The sequence below is a fragment of the Clarias gariepinus genome, chromosome 15, assembly GCF_024256425.1.
Source record: "Clarias gariepinus isolate MV-2021 ecotype Netherlands chromosome 15, CGAR_prim_01v2, whole genome shotgun sequence".
In the NCBI taxonomy this organism is placed as follows: domain Eukaryota; kingdom Metazoa; phylum Chordata; class Actinopteri; order Siluriformes; family Clariidae; genus Clarias; species Clarias gariepinus.
Window position 1 is genome coordinate 31,167,238 of NC_071114.1, and position 23,768 is coordinate 31,191,005.

Genomic DNA, 23,768 nt, shown 5'->3' on the forward strand with positions numbered 1-23,768 from the left:
TCACTGAAGATTTAAGAACCTGGTGAGACTCTAAACACACACACACACACACACACACACACACACACACACACAGGGCTATTACACTGAGCTAAGTGAGAGTTTGTACGGGATTGGGCTTCAAAATGAATTAACGATTAACCACCGCGTGTAAAACGTGAGCATGTCTTTAATCTCGTCCCTTTGCTGTGACACTCCTCGTCTCTTCAGGCGGTCTGGGGACGGAGTGGGTGAGGACGCGAGTGAGATGACCCGAGGACGTCTATGAGCTCACGCTGTAAATCTCTGCCAGAGCTAATGGGAGCTCATAAAGGGCTTGGGCTTCCTCTCTTTCACACACACACACACACACACACACACACACACACACACACACTCAATCATAAAAATCCCCAACCCATCACCTGATCAGGTTCATTAACAGCTGAGAGTGTTTCACTATCAGGTCTGAAGGTGGCGTGTCAGAGCTATAGTCCATGTGTGTGTTTAATAAAAAAACTAAACACTAATAACCGAAGCGATGCTCCATGTACATCAGAAATAATCTTTATACACTGACTAGTGCTGTCAAGGGATTAAAACCTTTAATCTACTTAATCAGTCATAGTCTGTGATTAATCACAATAAGCTGCAATTTTAAAATACTGAGATTGACTTGTGTTATAAACGAGCAATATTGAAATAAAGAAACTGGTTTGAGGAAACAGATAATGCAATTTTATTTTTAAAAATCTCCCAAATGGGACCGGCACCGCATGGAGTGTGGCAACCTGTCGACAGCGGGGCTCGAACCCCGTCTTAGATCCAAAGATCAACAAACCTAGAGCCTCAGCCACCTGAGCCACCGCTCCCACATCTCACTCCTAATATATTCGTGATGTTCCCTCAAACATCTTAATATCCGCGCTAAACGTGGCGATTACACTCACAGCCAGTAACCGCGCTGCCATAATGGGAAGCCATTAGGGTCAAACTTGGTCATATGATTAATTAGCCGTAAAAAATCTCACACACACAGAGCCAGGTCCATATATTTTGGAACAAAGGTCAGTGTTTTGGACATCCACCACCAGACTGACTTTATTGTGATGTGAGAAAAGTCATTGCCTTTAATACTTTAATGAAAATCCTTTGGAGTGAGTGAGTGAGTGAGTGAGTGCCTGAAGTCTGGAACCTCCGAATCTAAATTTTTCTTCTCTTTGCTCACCTTGCATTTTGTAAATTTTTAAAAATAAACACACACACAACATGCCTATTTTAGAGCATTTTTCCTTCCATATTGCGAGTAAGAGGAAAAACGTCCTAGACATCGCTCAGCTACGGCTCTGTGCTGAACATCATGTCCATTATCGTTCATTATTAATGTTGTTTAGCAGGGTTATTATGTACAATTTCCCTCCAAAAACAAACAAACAAACAAATAAAACAGCTGGAGGATGGTGTAGTGCATGTTTTCTCCTTCTTCTTATAAGAAGGTTCATTACATATTACACGTGTGGAAGTCTAAAGAACACTTCATACACACATAATGTCATTTATTACAGTGCTGAACCACACCAATACACCACCGAGGAGTCTAGCACCACCAGCAGGATGTATGGTGTTTCCACTAGATTAGATTTTTGAAACATTTAATTTAAAAAATCTTGTTTTATATTTTGCACAAGTTTTGTCCAATTAATACAAGATTTTGATTAAAAGTTTCATAAGATTAGCTAGAACAAACCTTGCCTGTTTTAAACACCCACCCACCCACCCACACACACACACACACACACACACACACACACGATGGTTCATTTATAATAAACCTGATGGGAAAGGAAGGCCGTTTTTTAACAACAATTATCATGATTTTATTTATTGACGCCAGACTTGAAACAAATGTTTAATAATGTGACGTGACTCTAATAAACAAAGCTTTAAGTGCTTTTTCACAGCTCCCTCTCTCTCTGTGTGTGTGGGAACATGCTGATGACCAAAAAAATTTTTTTGATAAAACAACAAACAAAAAAAGTATTTTAATTGCTTAAGGCCTTGTTCACACGGGCGTTAAGTTTTTGGATAAACAAACGCGCTCTGAATGTCCTAGACGTTTATGTTGTGTTTTGTAGCGGCGCTTGATTGACTTCTACGCCGGCGTTGGTTTGTCTCTGTCTAACGTCAACCTGCAGCCCAAATTGTAGTTTGTGTGTTAACCTGTGGGGGCAGTGTGTCGGGAACTGGATATGAAAGCCCGCCGCTACCGGTTTTACTCTCTGACTGCACAACGTCGGATTAAAGGATTACATTTTTTTGTGGTTTATGAAGAAATGCGAAAATTTCCGCATACGTTTTTAAACAATTATAATTTTTTATTTGCCCTTTTCCGCATTTCCCTATGTATAGCATGTAGGATCATGGGATATATCTGGAAGCGTAAAATGAACACGCAGAAAACAAACTAGAAGCAGTTTCCTTGCGTTCGTTGAGTTTTGAGCAAGAAAAAGCTGCATGCAAATTTTTTTTTAATGCCGTATAAGTGCGCAGCCAGACAAATGCAATTCACTAAAGTCCGTGTGAACACTCTCATTGACTCCTATGTGTAGAAAACACTCGCCGCTTGATCCGCGCTCACAGGACGCTACGAACGCAAGAACAACGCTCGATTTTAACGCTCGTGTGAACAAGGCCTAATTGCTGCTACAGATATATTAAAATTAATTATTTCTTACTCCTTTTGCAAAACTTTATAGGAAAAAAAAAGCAAATCGATTAAAAAGAAGAAAAAAAAACAGAAACATTAAAAGGTTTCAGAAATAATTATCTTTATCTGATACGGTTAATGAGAACACCTTCAGTCTGTGGAGCGATCGGAGTCGTTCTGACGCCATGAAATCTCAAATGTACAAATGTAGAAAGGGAACATCCGCGCGGTGACCGGTGTGAGGAAGACTTAACCGGAACTGTGTGTACGGTCACCGAGCTGCAGACGCGCTTAAACGTAGGAATCTGTGTTTGGGCCAAAACCCTCCATCTGTCTCTGTCTGTTTAGTGAAGCAGCGCTGTTACAGAGGAAACGGGGGAACACTGAACCAGTGCCAGAGCGCTGAAACGGATCTGGGAAAGGGGGGGGAGGGGCCGGGCTCGAGGGTCAGGTGAAGATGGGGTCAATCACACAGCACACGCACATACACTTTAACTACAGCTCCTTGACACGCTTTCAAATGTGATACTCAGGATGTCACCTAATAATCACTGTAAAGATCACACACACACACACACACACACACACACACACACACACAAACACACAGTAAAGCACTAGGAAAGAAAACTCCTGCGGCATTTCGCCATCACACAGGAACAAACCAGGACGTTTATTTTTAACGCTAATCACGAGTCACAGATGCGATGACGCAGACGCTAGTGTGCGTGTGCTCGCTTACGGTTCATTTCACCTAGCGCCACCCATAGGGTCATTAATTAGCAACCTATCTGTAAAACCGACGAACTGTTCCAGGTGATTGATAACGGACGTGAGTTCTGCTTAAAAACGCTAAACTGGATGTGTGAGATCTGGAGCGCCGTGCGCAACGTACGCAGTACAGTGTAAATAAAACCGCCAGCTTTTTGGATTAATTAGGTGATTTATTTGTAAAGAAATCACTTCAGGTTTTAGTCTCGGGGTGGGGCGAGTGTGTGACACAGCAGAGCGAGTTTTAACTTTATATGCAAATAAGAAGAGAAACGCTTTGGTGAACAGGAATAAAGAATAATAGTGTGTGTGTGTGTGTGTGTGTGTGTGTGAGTTTTCTATTTCTCATCAAAGAGTAAATCAAGCAGGTGAAATGACGAGGAGCGAAACACTGCCACGCATTTTACACACAAGTGCTTTTAACTTTAACTCCGTGATCACGGGCGCTTTTATATTTGTTCTGTAGCTCGTGAGGATCTTACACTAGCATGGTGCGAACGGTGTAACTATGGCAACCAGCATTAAAGACGGAAGACGCCCATGAGAGCTCTCAAAAAGAAGATTTTCATTTTATGGTTCTGTGTAGAACCTTTGCGTTACCCATAGGGACGAGGTGCAGATGTTTAATCGTTAGCACATCTGCACGGGATTTTCAAATAAAAATGATAAGAGACTGTGACAACAAATGTTCTGATGATTAAACAATTATTATTATTTAATAAAAACGAATGTATAATTTTTCAGTGAACCTTTTGTAGAGAGTATATCCAATTTGGCGGATTTATTTTTGCCTCTCCCGAGCCGATCACCGTCACTGAGGACGTTACATGAGGAGTGTGCGGATGAGGTGTTTGTTGCTGTTTGTTTGTTGCGGCGGTCAGCGTTCTCCATTCCTCACCTTGTTCCTCTCGAACAGCTCGCTCTGGATGCTCTTGAGGTCGGTGTCCAGTGCGCTGGCTGCCTGTCTGCGTTTGCGCGCCAGCTGCTCCTCCAGGTCCTCCATCTGCGCACGCAGCTTCTTATTGTCACGCTCTAGTGCCAGCTTCTCCGTCTCCAGTCGCTCCCGCCTGCCCCACTCCGCCGCGTTCTCCACCTGCAGACGCTCCATCTGCACACACATTAATACCAACCACAGACAAAACTTATATACTTAAAGCCTTTTTAATTATCCCTAACAGGTTCCATATACAGCAGTACCTCTGCATACGAACGCACCGCCTTAACAATTTTCGCCTTAAGAACCAAAATTTCGCAATATGTGCACCATGGGTACCAAGAATGCTTTTAACGACGGTAGTAAGAAGAAAAGGGAGCAACTTTCAGTTTAGTTTTTAAAGCAGCCAGCAAGTTAACTGTTAAAAAAAATAAAAACCAGACTAACTTTACAAATAACTGGTAAAAATCAACAACTCAAGTTTTATACGATTTCAGCACTGCCTAGGCGGGTCTTTGTCTATGATCTGGCAACCCTGGGTTGCGTTATTTAAAAAAAATAAAATAAAAAAAGGCTAAACTTATCCATTTCTTGACGCACTGCATTGCGGAAACAGAAAATATCACATGAGTCTTATGGTTCTGTCTGCCAACATCATGGCGCTGAAAAATGGCTTTAACAAATGTTTCACATTTTTTGGTTGACCCTCTGGAAGAACCTGTAAAGGTGCTACAGCATGTACATGGAGCGATCCCTCATAAAAGCAGATCCTCGTTTGAAAGCTAAAAACCCTTTAAAGGTTAAAGACCCCTGACTCTCACCACTGTAGTGCACTCTCAGTGCCAGTGCCTTGGAACAACAACATAGGATTTTTTTGGTTCTCTCTCTCTCACTCTTTGTTGGTTCTATGTATAACCATTTTGCAAAGGGTTTTCCGGTCAAGATCAGTTCCAGGGAGAACATCTTAAAGTACCAAGATCTGCAAGTTATCCAATGAGCACTTAAAGAACCGTACACAGACCAGTGCTTCTAGAAGCGCAATTACAGTGCCTTCAGTGAGCAAGAAAAAAAATCTCTCTCTCTCTCACACACACACACAAATACACAGAAAACCTTGTCCTAAAACTCAGTGAGATTAAAAACACCATTTCCAGCAGAGACCCTGTGAGGTGTGACCTGATCCCCTCCTGCTGTGTGACCTCACACTGGTGTTTGTCCGCTAATCCGTAAGACTCCACCTGTGGTGTTTACACACTTACACAAAATGGAGGGCTAGATTCTCATTAATTCTAGAAAAAGCTATATAACGATAAAGAAAAGGGGGCGGGACTTTGTTTAAAATCAATTTGTGATGTCACAAAAAAGAAAAGCTCCAATCGTACAGAAAATGCAAATTATTATTGAATATTATTATTTATAACTTTATACCACACTGTTACACTTTTTTTTAACAAAACCAGAAGTGTCACAATTAATGCAACCACGGGACATTTTTTTTTGTGTTTCACCTCTGCCCGAAGCTCGGCTAGTTTCTTGTCCATGCTGGTCCGAGCTCCGAGTTCATCCTCCAGGTCCTCAGACATGCGGCCGAGTTCATCCTGATGCACCTCCTTCAACAAGTTCAGCTGAGAGCGAGAGTGAGAGAGAGACAGACAGATTAGACGGGAACATTATTGTAAACTCACAGCCATCATCCCAAACATGACAGATAACAAGAAGGAGGTTAAATGAATGGGATGACACACATCAGCGTTTCCCATCAGTCATTCTCTATCTGATTTTAGTCCTAAAAAATGTTTTTTCACTTTCTTTGAACATTCTATTACCTAAATAGTCCCGTCACATTAATTTGAACTTTTTTCCAAAAATGACTAAAAAGTCAATTTCTTCACAAGAGGCTGAATCCAGACTTCTCATCATTACACTTCTTCACCTGCATATGTCCTCTCTCTCTTTAATAATTAAATCCAGTCTTCTAGAAGCAAAAAAAAAAAAAAAAACTTCTTGAAAAGCCAGCCTGTTAGAAATCTTAAACAGAACCTGAGCGCCACCTGCTGGTTCATCTCCTGCAGCCTGATCCTAATCCTAATCCTACACAGTCCTTCTCCTTTATTACACTGATATGAACGAGCTGGGAATATGGGGCGTGTCTAAAATTGAATGTTCATTTATGTATACTTGTAGATTCTGTTATTTTAATTGAGATTAAATGAGTGAAAATGTATAAAATATTATTCAACATTGATTTTTTTTTTATAGAATCGTTGTTTCCTGAGGTCTTTCCTAACACGGTTTGGTGAAATCACACCCCGCCCCACCTTTTCCCCTCTCACTCCATCTCCCACCTGCTTGAGAGCTTCCTGTTTGGTCTTATTCAGTTCCTCATGTTTGAGCTTCCACTGGCTCAGCTCGGTCTCCAGCTTCTCAATGCTCCTGCTGAGCGCTAGTTTATCCCTGAAACACACACAATTATTATGTTACAATAAAAGAAAAACACACACATAAAAGGGTGTTTGTCATTTTGTCATCATGTTTAGCTTAACTTGTCTTTTGTGGAATTTTGTGGGTGGGGTTAACAGCTGATTAGTGTTTATCACCTTGTGACCAAGAGTACAAAGAAAATCAGAAACTTTTGTAAATGTGGTGAAAACTTCCTGTTCCGTTTGGACACGTGAATAAACATGGTATTAACAAACACACTCACAGTGTCCTCCTGAGACACCGTCCAGAAACCTCACCACTAACACTGTTATCACAATTAGTGATAAATAATGTTTATGTGCACAAACGGTTCTGCTGTACTCGACTATGTAAAAGCTATTTGGGAAATGTCGCCCTCTCTGGTAGAAAAGTGTTACTGTGAGCTCCTGTAAGTTTGCGTGTTTTAATCTGAAACATCATGAAACTAGAGAAATCCCATAAGCAGAGTTTTCTTACTCGCGCTCCTTCAGCAGGACTTTCTGGGACTCGTCGAGACGCAATTGGAGAACGGTGAGTTTGCTGGAGTCCTCATCCGGGGTTGCCAGATCCTCCCACAGGAGCCTGTTCCGGTCCTGGCGGCTCAGAGCCGAGCGCAGGCTGCTGACGCTACGAGCGTCCCACGAGTCCGGGGTATCGGCCTTCGCCCTCAGCAGAGCCTCTAACAGCTGCAGCTCCTGAGACACAACCAGGAGAAAAATAATCTCAGAGGGAGCGAGACATTCACAGCTAAACACCACTCTCATTACAGCGGGAGGAGAAACAACACAGAAAGGCAAAACATTCAGCAGATTTTATGGATTATTTCATCATTCTTATGTTTTCACAGGAAACAGGAAAAAAGCTTCAGGTCAACCACTTCCTGTTTACGCACAAGCAACTAGGTTGAAAAAAGAAAACACCTAAATAATTACAGCTTTAAAGCAGTTTGTTTTGTTTCTTCTAATTCTAATCTTCATCTCTCTTTACGCTTTTCAAAATACACATCAGCTCCATAAATATTGGCTCCTCAACAAATAATAAGCTAACGAATGAAATGAAGGAAAGAAGATTATTATTTTGAAAAGATTGTTTTAAAATATATATACAGTGGAACCTTGGATTACGAGCATAAATCGTTCCGGAAACGGGCTCGTATTTCAAAACACCCGTAAACCAAATACAATTTTCCCATAAGAAATAATAGAAACTCAAAAAAATAAATACATAAAAATAAATATTACAAAATATAGTAAGTAAAAATAAAACAAATTAACCTGCACTTTACCTTTTAAAAAAAGTAAAAATAAATCCTGACAGATAAGTGTTTCCGTTTATGCACGCAGGCTCTGTGTGTGTGTGTGTGTGTGTTTGGGCCTCTCGCTACTGTATGTGTGTGCGCGCTTAAGGGGAGAAAGAGAGAGGGTGTGTGTAAACCGGCACAGTGTCAAATTACGTGCGGGCACAGGCTGAGGAAGAAAATGGATTTTTAACCTTCTAGTGAGACTTTCTTTTGCTTTACACACACGCACACATGGTCACTGTGTTATAGTAAATAGTACACACAGGCACGGATGTTAATTATACCATTAAGACCCAGCAGGGGAGACGACTACCCACAATTCCGCAAGAGAAAGAAAAAGAAAGAGAAAAAAAGTTGGCTCAGTTGTGATCACATGACGCTAGGCGTCAAAACAAAAAGCGCATGTGTGATACACGATACTTAGTACTCGTAAACTGAGACTTGCTTGTTTCTAAGTCAAAATTCATTAAAAAAAAGTCGTCTTGCGGAACACTCGCAAACTGCGTTACTCGCAATCCAAGGTTTCACTGTAAACATTTTTTAAACATCAAAATTGACACTAAAATTGATTCATTTAATACTTCATTCAATAATCTTAATATTAAGATTTTTTTTCTCAATGTGTTTAATGGTCAAATTGCAATTTCTTTTCAAGAATAAATTCTCTAATTATATACTGGACAAATTATTGACACTCAATTAAAATAATAAAATGATTAAAGAGAAAATAAGTGAAAGTTGTTTTAAAAGATAAAATTATTTACAAACAAAATCACTGATAATCGGTTTAAAGTAGTAGAATTATTATATGACAAAAATGTGGCTCCAACTTCAAACCAAAATCACACCAAATCAAGGGATATTTTCTCTAACAGAGGCTTCAAAACATCCCTCAATGCATCTTTTTATAAGGGTGCTAATATTTCTGGTGTCTGCAGTGTGAAAAGAGACTGAAGTGATAGACACAGGACACAGTGCACACCTCCACCTGAGGAGTGATGAAAAGAAACAGGACACGTAAGTGCATCGCACACTTTTATCCAGCTGGGGGCAGTAGAGGAGTTTCATGATTACTCTCTGGAGCGATATTATGGAGAAGCAAGAATTCAGGAAGTGTGTGTGTGTGTGTGTGTGTGTGTGTGTGTGTGCATACAGACACCACAATTATTATACAGTAATTAAAATCACATTAGGTAAAATCACAGTGTGTGTCTGGAAACAAGGAATGTGAGGGACTGGAGTTCTGCTGAGATTACCTAAGTCTCCCTAACTCTTACCCCAAGCCATGTTTTAATGCCGGTTGGGGAGCTGGACTTTCAGAACCAATCCAGTTCTGATCGTCTGTCGGTGATTGGGTTTCTGGGGGGGTGGAGTCTGACCCGTTTCAGCCTCTAACACTGCGGGGGGGAGACAGCTCTGTCTGTGCACATATGTAGGGTTACGTGTCTAGAAGATGTTGGATCAGCTCAAGCTCCGCCCCCCTGGACTTTCAGTTCTACAGCTAGTGTTCTTTGTCTCGTTTTGAGAACTTACCTTTTGCCTTTCTGGTTTCTCGGTTCCGATGTCTCTGACTGGTTCAGGCTCTGGAGAACCGGGTCCGTCCCCGACGCTCTCGTCCTCGTGGCTGTGCTGTTTGTCAGAATCGACGGTGGACGAGTTGGATATTGGAGAGGAGATGTGGGCGTTCGATGGACAGCTCTGATCGGCTCTCAGTCTCTGGATCTCCAGTTGGAGCTGCTCGTTTTCGGAGGCCAGCTCCTGTCGCTCTCTCCGTGCCCCCGTCAGCTCTTTGGTGAGCGTGTCGAGGCGCTGGCGGAGCTGCCGGACCTCGTCACGTGCTCGGTTCCTCTCGGCACGCACTTTGCTCCATTTCTCCCTCCAGTTGGCCGTGCAGTCGGACCACCAGCGCATCGTCTTCTCCATCTGCGCGGCACGGGCTCGCGCTTCCTCCAGCTCGCGGAGACGCAGTTCCTCGCGGCTCTCCCAGTCCGCTCCCGAACCCATCCCGTCACAGCCCAGACCGGGGGACAGCAGCAGGGGGGGGCTGGCGCTGGGCGTGCCCACCGTGGGGCTCGGCGTGTGGGTCATGCTGTCTGGAGAGCGCACTCGGTCCGGACCCACGCCCAGGCCGCACAGCAGACCCGATTTAGCCGCCTCGGCCATGTGAGGGCTGGGCGTGTGGTTCATAACCAAACCGATGATGAGCGCGGAGACGGGAAAGCTAGCAGGCTAACGGGTCGGTTCTGACTCGGGACATGGGCTGAGTCGCCATGACTTCCTGTAGAGAAAGCGGAGAAGAAAAAAAAAACTGTTTAGATTTCTGTGTGAAATGAAGAAACATAAGCAGAAAAGAACAGATGCAGTTACAGATTATTTAACGAGTCTGTAGCGCTTTGTCCAATCACAAGACAATCAAACTCATAAACCCTACAGGCAGATTAGACCCAAGACAAGCTACAGAGAGAAAGAGAGAGAGAGAGAGAGAGACTCAGACTTCCCCACATTCTTACATCCTTTGATTTGCTTCACTCTTTCTGCTCTGATTAGCAAATTACACACATGTTCTGTTATTTATACAAAGTCTTTAAATGGTTTAAGGTCATCTCATTCTCTCTGTGTGGTAAAAGAGTTGCACACACACACACACACATATACATATTTATACCCCGCACGTCTCCTCATCCAGACACACATTACAGAGCTGGACCTTTCAGTTACACACCAGAGTTACACACACTGTACATGCTGATGTTTATAAAGACGGTTTAAGTGTTCTTCTTCACGCCGGAGAACGCTCGGCCGAAATAACAGCGACGAGACTTTCAGGTTCGTGTTTCGGCTCCACACAGGACACGAGACAGACGGGTCAGAGGTGAGGGTTTACGTAGAGCGCTCTGAATATAAATCTCGAGAGGTAATTGTCCATGTAGAGACTGTAATGTGTCGGACATGTGCAAGCAATCAGCGGGCAAGAAAAAAAAATCCCATGATGCAGTTTTCCTAAACAAACATTAAACCTTAAAATGTTCCTGCTGACTTCATTAATAGCAGAACCACGAGGAGACGTGATGAACGCAACAAGAGAAGGTAAGATACATCAGGATCAAGCGCTGCACTTTTCTCACGCACATAAACACAAACACACACGGTCTGTCACAGAGCTGCTGGGGCCCACAGGAAGTTCCAGGAAGGAAGGCTCTAACTCACAGTTACACAAAGAACACAGCAGGAACCCAGAGAGACGTACATGTGTGTGTGTGTGTGTGTGTGTGTCTGTGTGTGGGAAAAAAAGAGAGACCAATATATATTTGTAGCAAGCAATTATAAAAGATGTTGTTTAAAAAAAAAAAAAAACTTAACACTGCAAAAAAGACGCAACGAGACAAAACAACAACAGGAAAAACACAGCAAATGAGACACAACAAGCCAAAAAACACAACCCAATTATACAAGATGACATCACAAAATACAAGACATAAAAAGACAAGCATCCATTAAAAAAGCTATTAATCAGTTTGATCACAAAATACACAACACAACACTACAGGAGAAAATAAGACCATGACAAGACAAACACACGGCAAACACACGACACAATACGGGCCGATAAAACAAGACCACAAACTCACACTGGGGTAAAATACACAAAGAACACACACGTCCTTACAGAAAACGTACACACGTTTATTAATCTGTTTAACAGGAAAACATGTGGTGTTGTACACGTCCCTGTGAACAAACCATTACCGTTAAAGTATAATATAAACATGCGGGTACTGTCAGAGCCGCCGTTACAGAGAATGAATCAACACCTTCTGACCAATCAGAGTGCAGGACTCAGGGGTACAGTGTGGTGTAGGACAACTAGCAGAGACAGAGAGAGAGACAGAGAGAAAGAGACAGACGGCTATTACAGACTTTAAACAAAGATCGTTTCAAAGACATTGCAAAACTCAAACACAAGAAGAAGAAGCAGGAGGAGGTTGAACAGGGTTCGAGGGCACCATGTTATTTTATACTGCTGAAAGATCTGACATGAAGCTGGCAGACCGTCAGCCCTTCATCATCATCATCATCATTATAATCCGGAGCAGCACCACCACTGATCCAGACATGTACGGGTCACGTGTCCCAGCTCTAGCGACTCATCATGTCCTCTCTGCGGTATGGAAATGAGCACAAGAGGAAAGAGGAAGTCTGTCAGTGTCTGATCTCTGTGGCTTCTAACCGCACGGCTTGAAAAATAACTTAATTTTTTTTCAAAGAAAAAGCACCTTCATGTTCGTTTTCCTCCAGACATGGCTCGAGGTTTCTGTTTTTTTTTTTTTTTTAAAGCATGAGCTCATGTTTTCATCGAAAAACCACAAACTCTCTCTCAAAGTCTGAAATTATATATTCACAAATCAAGTTGTTTTATATTTACACATTTTCAATTCAACAATTAATAACTTAAATAATTTCAATAATAAAAAAAATTCCAAACTTTGTTTATTCGGCCCAGGACCTGATTAAATTAATTATTTTAGTTCTCTGGTATCTGATCCAGAACATCCTACTGATCCCTGGACCAGATCAGTGGAGTCATTACACACATAATAATGATCATTTATTTATTTAAAAAAGAAATAAATCAATAAGCTATAATACAGCTCATCTCATATGTTTGGATAATATACATTCACCTTATACAATGCTCTCTCTCTCTCTCTCTCTCTCTCTCTCATTTTTCCTCTACCTGTCTCTCTGTCGAGCTATACATGTCGCTCCTGAGCTGCCAGTGATCCAGACCTCCTCTCCCCTCTGGACCTGTCTAACTCGTCCTGGAGTCCAGCCTCTGTTTGAAGATCTGGGGATTGTTCCACTTTTCCATGAAGACGGTCCTCTCCTCGACTAAGACACTGTCCACACGAAGCCGGTTCCCTATCCGATCATTTTTTTTTCTTAAACACGGCGTCGTCTAAAGAAATATCTGGGTACACACGAAACCACTGAAAACGGTGTAGTATATATGCCAGACCAGTATGGGGCGCTGTAATTCTGCCATAGAGATACACTATACACGGAGAAGAAGACTTTGAGCATGCGCATAACCTTGCACGCTGTATACGAACCAAGATGGTGTTGTCCATTATCGCTTGTTGCTCATAACAGTTGCATTGGAGCAATAGATTTTGCTGTAATAAACCTAGTAGGCTTTGTAGCAACACGAACACAATCATGTAGTCCGCCATTATTGTTGTCGCTGTTACGTGTGACGCAGCCGACACGTGATGTGATGACATCATCGTTTCACAAAATATACGGATTGGCCGTACACACGAAGACGCAAGGGTGTCGTTTTCAGATTTATCCACTTTGGCACCCGGTTTCAAAAAATAGCGGTTTCAGTCTTCTAAAACGCTGGATCCGTGTGGACGAAACGCCAATACGATAAAAAATTTTATATGTATACAGCGAAACGCGTCTCCGTGTGGACAGGCCCAATGCAGACAGTTGTTCTCTGAGGACCTGTGACTTCAGTCGCTCAATAGTTCAGGACTGGAATTTCCTACAGTCTACCTGAGCCTCCAGGAACAAACTGGACTCCATTTAATTTAACACGTCTCCTGTTATGTTGAACTTCCAGTCTCACATGGTTTAATGCACATCAATCCCTGCTATCTGTTATCACCCAGATGAGGATGGGTTCCCTGTTGAGTCTGGTTCCTCTCAAGGTTTCTTCCTATTACCATCTCTCTTCCTTGCCACTGTCTCCGTCGTCCTCGGCTTGTTTATCAGGGACAATCATATCATTTTGATTCATACACATTCACATTTCATACAAACTTAATTCTTTTGATTGTGTAAAGCTGCTTTGCGACAATGTCAATTGTTTAAAGCGCTATACAAATAAAATTGAATTAAATTCTAGGAGGAAACTAGAGTACCAGGAGGAAACCCACCAAGCACAGGAAGAACACACACACACACACACACACACACACACACACATAGAGGTTCCAGAAACGCTTCAGGAGTGCTGTGTGTTCTGGAAAACAGCAGTTACTTATTCATTTATTATTTTAGCGCAGGCTCTGTGTGATTGTGTAACTGTGAGTTCTACACACGTCGAATCGGTCACTTTGTTTCTGACACGTAAATAAACAAACCGAGTGTGTTTACTGAAGTAAATCATAAAAGCCATAAACACATAAAAAAAAAATTAATTCACTCCATGAGATTAACCAGGCGCCTGCAGCACCGTTTATCCACCAGAGGGCGCAGTATCCTCAAACAGTTGAACGAACCATATAATAAACGATGTTTATAACGGTTATAACGATTATAACATGTTAACCTGAATAAAGCTACAGACCCTGAGTGGAGTTTCAGTTATTATTTCCTGAATTTTATTTCTCGTAGGAGCTACGAGACTCAACCGCGGCTTTGGTCACACTCATTACAAACGGTGCTACCGTCACCATGGTGACAGAGTCAGCCTCCACTCTAAAGAAGTATATTTTCACACTGCTGTTTCTTCATGTTTTTACTGAGATATTACACATTTCACACCGCAGCTGATCAAATACACACTTTCGCAGCAATAAACTGCAGCCCTTGTGTGTGTTTTCTGTTGTGGCGATTTGTGAACACACACACATACACACACACACACACACGAAACACTTGTGTGTGAATAGAGGTATAGATTCTGAGACACTCAGAGTGCGAGCAGACACAGGAGAAGTGACACATTTCCCAGTTACGACGCAGTGAGTCTGAGACCGTCTGTGGACATGGAGAGGGCAGGTTCCACTCCCTTCTCTGAACACTAGGGGTCGATTAAACATTTGAGTAAGCCAATAGATAACAGATCATTAGAATAAATAAATAATTCAGTTATTTGTCACATGGACTTTACAGCACAGTAAAATGTTTTTTTTCACATTTCCTAGCTACGAAGCAGGGGTCAGAGCGCAGGGTCAGCCATAAACCAGGATCCATAACCATCCTTAAATCCACACGCCAGGATAGAGCGCCCTCTAGAGGGAAGAGGGTTTGGGCCTTGCTCAAGGGCTCAATAGTAGAAGCCTGGTGGTCCTGGGGCTTGAACCCCCGACCTTCCGATCAGTAACTTACAGCCGTAAAACCGCCTGAGCCACCACCATCCAGGGAACCAAACAATCATACACTCTGTGTGTTTTCTGAAAATCAGTCTCACCACCAGTCACCACTACTGCACCCAGAGTACATGGCACACAGTAAGTGTGAGAAAGATCACTGACTATAAGGGATGATCGATGGTCAATATTAGGGTCTAATGATTAATCAGTTCATTGCCTTTAAGAAATTAACTGGATGATGATGTATTAACGGGTCATGTTTGCTTGGTGTAGAAGAACATCCTGGACCAAGAGATCTCATTACCTCATCAGGACCTTCTATGAAATAAAGTTTATTTTATGTTTCATGGAAAAATTTGTAAAAATTAAACACATTTCTACTAAATGAGGTTCGTCAAATGTGTTACTTTTTACAAAATGTAATTTACGCTTCATTCTCACAGATTCGTCCATTTGATTCTCTGAGGAAAACTTCACACTGCGTAATGAAAGCTTCGCTCGTGAGCTGAGACTCGGACCGTGGTGTGATCTGTGTGATCTGGACTCTCTGTGACTGATGATGATGATGAACTTATTGAGTAAAACATGACATTTACGAATTATCATTATCATGATGACCTAAAACTGACATAATTTATCATCTTGTAGAACTTTCCTGCAAAAACTGTTTTTTTTTCTTTAAAGTGCTGAACTGGAAAAAAAAACTTTTTCTCATAATATCTGGAGGTGTTGAATAAAAACATCTGCACACTTGCTGAGTAGCGAGTATTTGTTCTTTTTGTACCACGAATAAAATAAATTAAACCTGACAGGAACCTGCTGGGAGGTGGCTCAGACACATGAGAAAAAGAGAAAGAGAGAGAAAGAGGGTGTGGGGGGTTGGGATGGGGGGGCTAGTGACAAACAAAAGAAAATTCAGTACGAGAGGAACGAAGAACAATACAATCTCTGTTAAAAAAAAAAAAATTATTCTTAGGTAGAGCAGCGATTTATCCCACAGTACACACACACACAAACCTGGCCTAAATACACCTGGTCACCATGGTTACAGCAGCCAGCAATGTACCCTGTTCCCTCCTGGTTTTATTGATACTTTACAGTGTTTAAGACCAGAATGTGTGTGCATGTGTTTAAGACCAAAGAGAAAGAGTGTGTGTGTGTGTGTGTGTGTGTGTGTTCCCCTGTGGAGTTTCGAAATGCAAATAAAAGACGCTCATCATTAGCGGTTGGCGTGCTGAAGCGGCGGCGCGGTGCGTGAGAATAACGGAGAAAAAGGTGAAGGTAAAGCGTTCCTGTGCTAACTCACTTCAGACTCAGGAGACAGAAGGAGAGATGGACGAGATAATGGATTGTTCTTGGACTCGCTAACAGAGAGGGGAGCATGAGAAGGCGATATCAAATTCACATCGCCTCTGTCTGAGCTTTAGGAAGCACAGGGGAGAAAGAGGAGCGAGAAGTACATGTTAATGAGGAACTCAATGAAGATCAGGGGTAGCTCAGTGGTTAAGGCATTGGACAGTTCGGAAGATCCCAGGTTCAAACCCCACAACCACCAATACCTCATTTCCACTACACTGGTGCTGGTGCCAGGTCCGCATTTACACTAGACAGGAGTTTAGCGAGAGCTGCATGATAATACGTCACAGGCCACGCCCACTAAACAGAAACGACCATGGCCGATGTCAGTTTACTGGTTACTCTCCAAACTAATATGAAAATGTATTTCAGTATCCAAAAGCAGTTTATTCGACGTGTTATAACCGCTCAAAGTCTTTCTTCAGTTTTTTTTGCTTATTCACTATTTGGTCGGTTGTTCGTGTGAAGCCTGCGACTATTAGTTCTTCTCTTATTTCCTCATACACTTTTTTTTCTTAAAGCACTTTCCAATTTCTGCTGAATCTCGGCGAATGTCCAAAATGCAGAAAAAACGATTTTGTTTCTTCCGCGCTCCACATTAACAGACTTTGGGTCTCCGCCATTTTTTTTAATGCCCCCTATAACTCCACCCACTGCTCGTGATGTCACGGGTTCTTGCAACTAGACCAGCAGAGTTTAGGGGCCGGTTCGGTGCTTATTTTTGGGCACCGGCACCAATTTTTTTCTGTAGAAAAGCGCGGCACTGGTTCCAAAATTGGAGACCGGCACGGGAACCAGAGCAGTGGAAAAGGGGTACAAGTTGCCACTGTTGGGCCCTTGAGCGCGGCCCTTAACTCTCAACTGCTCAGATGTGTAATTGGATAAAAATGTAAGTCGTTCTGGATAAGAGCGTCTGCCAAATGCCCAAAATGTAAATGTAAATGAAGAGGACACGAGGATAAGTTAAAGAAAAGAGGACAAGAGGAGAAGTTAAAGAAAGACCTCTGGAGAAGGTGTTAGACGGCATCGTCCCTGTGTGTGTGTGTGTGTGTAATGTCATTTAAAACCTAAATTAGCCATATAGTTTATAAACACTGCCACAGTGAGGCCTCGCCTCGTCTCCCCCCAGGGATTTATTTTCTGTCCTAGAAAACCAGACTGTGGTCTAACTGAGGAACAGAGAGATTCGGGAACCAAAGGAGAAAAAAAAGGCAAAAGAAAGAGTGAAAAGAAGGAAAAAAGTTTGGACAAACGTGGTGGCAATAACGTGTTTAAGAAAGCACCCAAAGGATCCTGGTGCCAGACAGACAGCCTGTGGAGCCACGCCCTGAGGGGCCAGAGACGCCCCCACAGGAATCTGGATGGCCTTAATATTTTATAATTTTTAAATAATTATTTTAAATGTTATTGCTGATCAGTGTATGATGCAAGAAGAGAAAAGTCAGTTGAAATGCAGAGTGTGAGAAGCGGAGAGATGATTTCTGAAACATCTCGGCCAACAAAGCGATTGGCTCATTGTACTGAAGGGGCGGGACTTGTGCGAGACAGCAGCATTGCAATCTGGTGCAGTTCTTCTTCAACTCACGCAGGACTTTAAGCTCCTCATCTCGATTTAGCTCGACACACCAGTTTATCTGACGCTTGCTGCAGTCTGAGGTTTCAGCATGTAGGTTTCTGTTTACAAAATCATTAGGTTCTTTCAGATCTCGCACTGGCCAAGGTTCAGAGACAGAATGTAAATTTAATCCATGTCTTGTGTGGTGGAGAGAGGGAGAGAGAGAGTGAGAGAGAGAGAGAAGCACACCAGAGAGTGCACACCAGAGTTTGGTCAGAATCAGAAAATGTCTGGTTTGACTTTGTGACCTCGGGGTTTTTCCACTTGTCTCCCTCCCTCGCTTTTTTCCCAAATTTCTTACATCCGCCTCTCATTTTAACTTTCATTTTTCGTGGTCAAGCGAGAGAGCGAGTAGGCGGCCTTCTCAGAGGGGATTTACAACTTTCAACTGCTTGGGAAGCCTCCAGAACCGAGTCGTGTTTCATGTTCGGTCTGAATCTGAGGATATTCACTGAAACTGGAACTCATCGTAACACGATGCAGAAGCAGCTCTGTGTCTGTGTGTGTGTGTGAGATCGTCTGAGACAAGACTTAAGGTCATGTTTTATCTCCAACAAGTATCCAAGTGAAGGTGAGGGTAAAGAACCCCTCACATGTCCTGCGTTCTGCTCAGCTCGGAGTGTTTCAGCCTGATTAACTGATTCATCTTAAAACCAGCACAGTGTTGGGTTGGGTACCGAAATACCAGTACCTACTGTATATAACTGGTATGTACTAGAACCGAATCAGAGTGCAGATTTTGTTGCCTCACTTCGGTGCCACTTAAATGCCTGAGCGATTGATTTAAATAATTGTCTTCTGGTTCTCTGAAATGGACACAAGAAGCATCGTCACCCTCACCACACATGAAGAATAATTTCCTGACCGAGAAAAATGCACATGAAATAATGCAAGTCCAACTAATCTCCGCAGTAACATCCGTCCGTGTTGTTTTCACATTCCGACTTAAAAGCACAACTCGAGAAATGTGATCATCTGTGTGAACGCAGTGATTAAACTTGCTACGGCAGCAGGTAGCGTTAGATCGCTTAAATTAAACTACCTAAAGCTAAACAATCTATAGTGTGGCTGAAGCTCGCAACAAATGATTCTGACACTGTGATACGCAACACATGCTGCACGTAAAAACACGTCAAACCCAATGACACATCTGAGGACACGCGTGGTGACGGTAAAAACAGAGGGACGCACAGTGTTTAACAGCTTGCGGACAATAGCTGACGGTGTGTGTGTGTTGATATGTCAAACACGTCATATTTCTAAAAAAAGAAATGGCTTGTAGCGTACCAAGAAAAACAACTACTTTACTGTTAATAGTGTTAAATTATTGTAGCTGGTTTAGGTAGTATGTAAATTAGTTGTGTTTTGTATTAACTTTTATTTATGTATACTTTAAATTTTAATATTCTTTTAAAAGTCTGCCTGCCAACTAACACACAGTATAAATGCAGATCAATTCCTGCTTTCTGTTTCACCCAGATGAGGATGGGTTCCCTGTTGAGTCTGGTTTCTCTCAAGGTTTCTTCCTATTACCATCTCAGGGAGTTTTCCTTGCCACTGTCACCCTCGGCTTGCTCACCAGGGACAAACTGACCATTTTGATTCATACACATTCAAATTCCATACAAACTTAAATAATTCTTTTGATTGTGTAAAGCCGCTTTGGGTCGCTTTAAATAATTTTAAATGCATTGTTTTCAACAAACAGCCATGTTTTTTTTTATGTTATCCATCACATTTTTTGTGGCTCCTTTTTCTTAAAGTATCAGTTAAGGCACTGTTTAGGCACCGTTACCGTTTTAACAGTATAGATTTGTCACTGGTATTATTAAAAAACCAAACGATACCAACTCTACGGACTTAAGAACTAACTTGGTTTTTCTATGGGCTAGAGAGTCACGCCATCATGTACATTAATAACACTTATTTATACTTCTCAAATGAAATACATCATTCAACGTCATCACAATTCTAACTTTCAAAAACAACGATGGGCTAAAGGGTTTGTGTGTGCGCGTGCGCGCGTGTTTGTGTGCGTGTGTGTTCGTGCGTGCAGGTGCGTTCCACAAAATGCAGTCTCAGAAATATTGTCTGGAAGTTTGTATTAATGTGTTATGGATTTATTTGGTTAAGTGGAATTATGACCCCAGTGAGGTGCGCTGAGACACCTGGGGTCGCCCTCGTCATCATTGGTATTGCTGACTGTATTGTCATCATCAGTACTGTTGGTGTCATCAGCTGTTTTAACAAAACCTGAATATACTACAAATTGGTTTAAATAATTTTTCCACAACTAAATATTTAACACACACAGACACATACCAGAATTATCATGTTCCTTCAGTAGCAAAAATTCATGCGTTTAAGCTACAAAGTAGAAATAAAACACGGAGACCTCTGCGCTCATCAAAACACCACCAAAACTTACAGTTCTGTTTGGTATCTTACTCATTAAAACTCTCTTCGCGCCGAAAATAAAACCCTTGAGGACTGTTTCCTAACTTTATGTTTGTCATTAGAGCCCATTTGCACCCAGTTGGACCCATTAGAATAAAATGAAGGCTAATCATCATCATCATCATCAAATGCTTCGCCTGAGAAGACCACATGATAACAGCATGACAGTGAGAAACTGCAGCACAGAAGAGTTTATAAAGATCACAGCAGGATCAGCTAAAAAACAAATCTAAAGTTTAATATAATTCTGTTACGCCCCCAAAGTGAGCAAAGACACCGTCTGGGTCTGTGCAGAGCAGATCACATCACGATTATTAAAAAGAGAACCGAGGCCTGCTTTTACCATCTCTAGTGCTTAAACGAATGGGGAGAGCAATAAAACTGCATTCCGGTGTTTATGATCTCACACGACAGGAGTTTCTGCGCCAAACATTACTCAGGTCAAGGTCAAACCCACTCATGCTGCACTGAACAGTAGTTACAGATCAATAGCAGAGTAAAAACAGGACTCTTCCACTGGCTCTGGTTTAAATAGAACTTCTTTAAAGTCCCGTGAGCCAGGATGAAATGTTTAAATGATCTACACAACAGCCAATAGCCATTGAGACGAGACATGCCACAAAACTCCGGCCAATCAAAACACACCTGATAGCAATCTAGCTAAATATGGAGAACAGTCAAGAGTTTATAATGAGAGCAGTTTTCTCCAGTCTCCTTTAAAATGAGGACGGTAATCCGTGTCCTGGGTTTTTTGGAGTTTGTGTTCAAGGTGAAGGAGAAGTCGAGGTCGAGCCGGAGATGGAGATGGTGGGGGAAAATGGAATCATATTCTTCATCGTTCTTAGATCAAACAGCTCCAAGTCAGTAAACACACTTAAACAAAACCCCGCCTGTTGCTAAACTTCTGACTAAACTCTAAACATTTATTCTCAGTTGTAAAAGTGAACAGTGTGTGACCAGACGTGCACACCAGCGAGCTGAGATGCAAGAGTAAGACACGCCCACCATGCAAAATCTAGAGCAGGTTTAATTGGACGAACACAGGACGGAGAAAGGATAAGTCACGTTTTGTGTCAAAGTATAAAAAGAGAAAAATATAAAAAGCCCCCGAAACACTTAATTGGATGTTAAACTACATCCTGTGTGTATGCTCTGGCAAAGAAAAGTCCAGTGTTCCTCAAACGTCCTGGTTCTCCTCTGGGCAGAGGTACGAGCTGCACACTCTCTCACAAAGAGGCCCCTAATAACCGCTCATACACTGCACACTCCGGTTCCTCCCTTCCAAAACCGCAGAGCGCTACTCTGGCACATCTGGTGAACTGCTTACGGGTCCAGGACGTGGAGAAATTGGCCCGGAGAAAGCAGAGGATTTCCTGATGATGTAGTGCCCTCGAACCCAGCTCGATCCTCTTTTCCTCCCGGGACAAAAAAAAGTGACGTAAACCTTTTCCACAGCGAGAACTCAAGGGGGGGGGATGGAGGGTTCTTCAGTGACCCAGAAGAACACTTTCCTGCCGAGCTTTAATCCTCATTCCAGCCGACTTCCTTCCTGCGGTTTTCTCTGCACAGCACCACAAATCCTCATCAGTGATTACACACAAAGACCTCGATCCAAGCACAAATTCTCAATGAGCTGCTTTAATATATGTATGTAAAAATAAGTACGCCCTAAACCTGGCAGTGTATTTAAAACTCTTCGGTTTACACGAATCCAAACCCAGTCCTGGGCTCGCGAGCAGCACCGTTTATTGTCCGGGCCTAAATTATTCCCATATCCCTGAAGCGTGCTCTGAGCGCACCCTCTTTATTAAAAAATACAACGGCCATCGTTAGAACATAAATTTATTCCTCAGAGAAGCCGACGTCCTTGTAAACATTCTAATATTTATTTTAAAATACTTTTAAAATTCACAAATACTCCTTTAGAAGAAGCGTAAATCCATATTTGTTTGATTGATTTAATGAAAAATGCATTATGTTGAATAAAGACAATGCCTTTTTTATTAGGGCAAAAGTAATGGCATTCTCTCGTGTGCTCTTAATGTCTTCACTTGGGTGTTGCATTTTAGTGAGGATGAAGGTCACTTTTTATAAATATCTATAAATGTCTCTGATCACAGTGTAAGAAGAGAAATAAAATAGGATATTATTTTCCAAGAGTGCTTTTAATCAGTTCACATTACTAAATAGTCACTTCTTATAAAACGAGGAAGAAGAAGAAGGACAGAGAAACTGGATGGGAAAAATAATAAAAATCAGCCTGACATGAACTTGGGGAGATTTTAAACACTTTCACTAATTCCGTAATCAGGCCACATATTATTTCATACAGCGAGTTTTTATCGTTTAATCATCACCACGGGAACTCGACACTACAGCACTCACACCACGGGAGGTCTCCGCATCTAAAAAAATAATAAATAAATCATCGTGGAAAAACCCTTTAATAACCACAAACTGTTGAGTGTGACTGTGAACTAATAATTTAAAGATTAAGCTAAACGCTACATGATTCTCCTCGAATGTACATCTGGGTTAACTACTCTTTAGGAACCACTGAGATTTGGACCAGAGAGATCTCTCTCTCACACACACACACACACACACACACATAAAAATGTGTATGAACTATGAACATATCTGGCAACCTCTTGGACCACAGTGGACCCAGGGGCCAAGGACACACTGCATAAAAGAAAAAAAAGTGTAAACTTCCTTTGAGAAACATATTATAAGCATTTCAGAGTGGAGAAGTGGCTTGTAGAGAAAGACAGCCTGCAGATTTATTTATGCATTTGTTTGTGTTTTTCCTGCATGCTGAGTCCATGCCCTGGAGACTGCCAGTAATTTGCATACAACAACAACAAAAAAATTAACAAATTTGCATAATAACTTTCCCTTATTTTATTACTTTTGCATTACTTCTCAACTGTGAAAAAGCAAATTCATGTGGTTCAAACCTAAAATCTCATTAAAGGAACATATCTACACCCTCACCCTAAGTTAAATCTAAAAGATATAAACATGCATTATATGCAAATTAAAAGAAGACACGCCCTTCCTGTCCTCATTAACAGCTGTTCGGT

The 23,768-nt window shown here is 42.0% G+C and overlaps 1 protein-coding gene across 1 annotated transcript in view; it reads right to left on the minus strand.

Moving 5' to 3' along the window:
• ccdc102a (coiled-coil domain containing 102A) overlaps window positions 1-23,768 on the minus strand; it is a 46,225-nt gene that overhangs the window by 16,665 nt on the left and 5,792 nt on the right. The window contains exons 2-6 of the mRNA XM_053512945.1: window positions 9,685-10,429; window positions 7,329-7,546; window positions 6,737-6,845; window positions 5,900-6,016; window positions 4,356-4,565 (exon numbers count right to left, since the gene is read on the minus strand). Coding sequence (XP_053368920.1) covers window positions 4,356-4,565; window positions 5,900-6,016; window positions 6,737-6,845; window positions 7,329-7,546; window positions 9,685-10,338 — 1,308 coding nt within the window. The 5' untranslated portion in view covers window positions 10,339-10,429. The remainder of the gene's footprint in view (window positions 1-4,355; window positions 4,566-5,899; window positions 6,017-6,736; window positions 6,846-7,328; window positions 7,547-9,684; window positions 10,430-23,768) is intronic.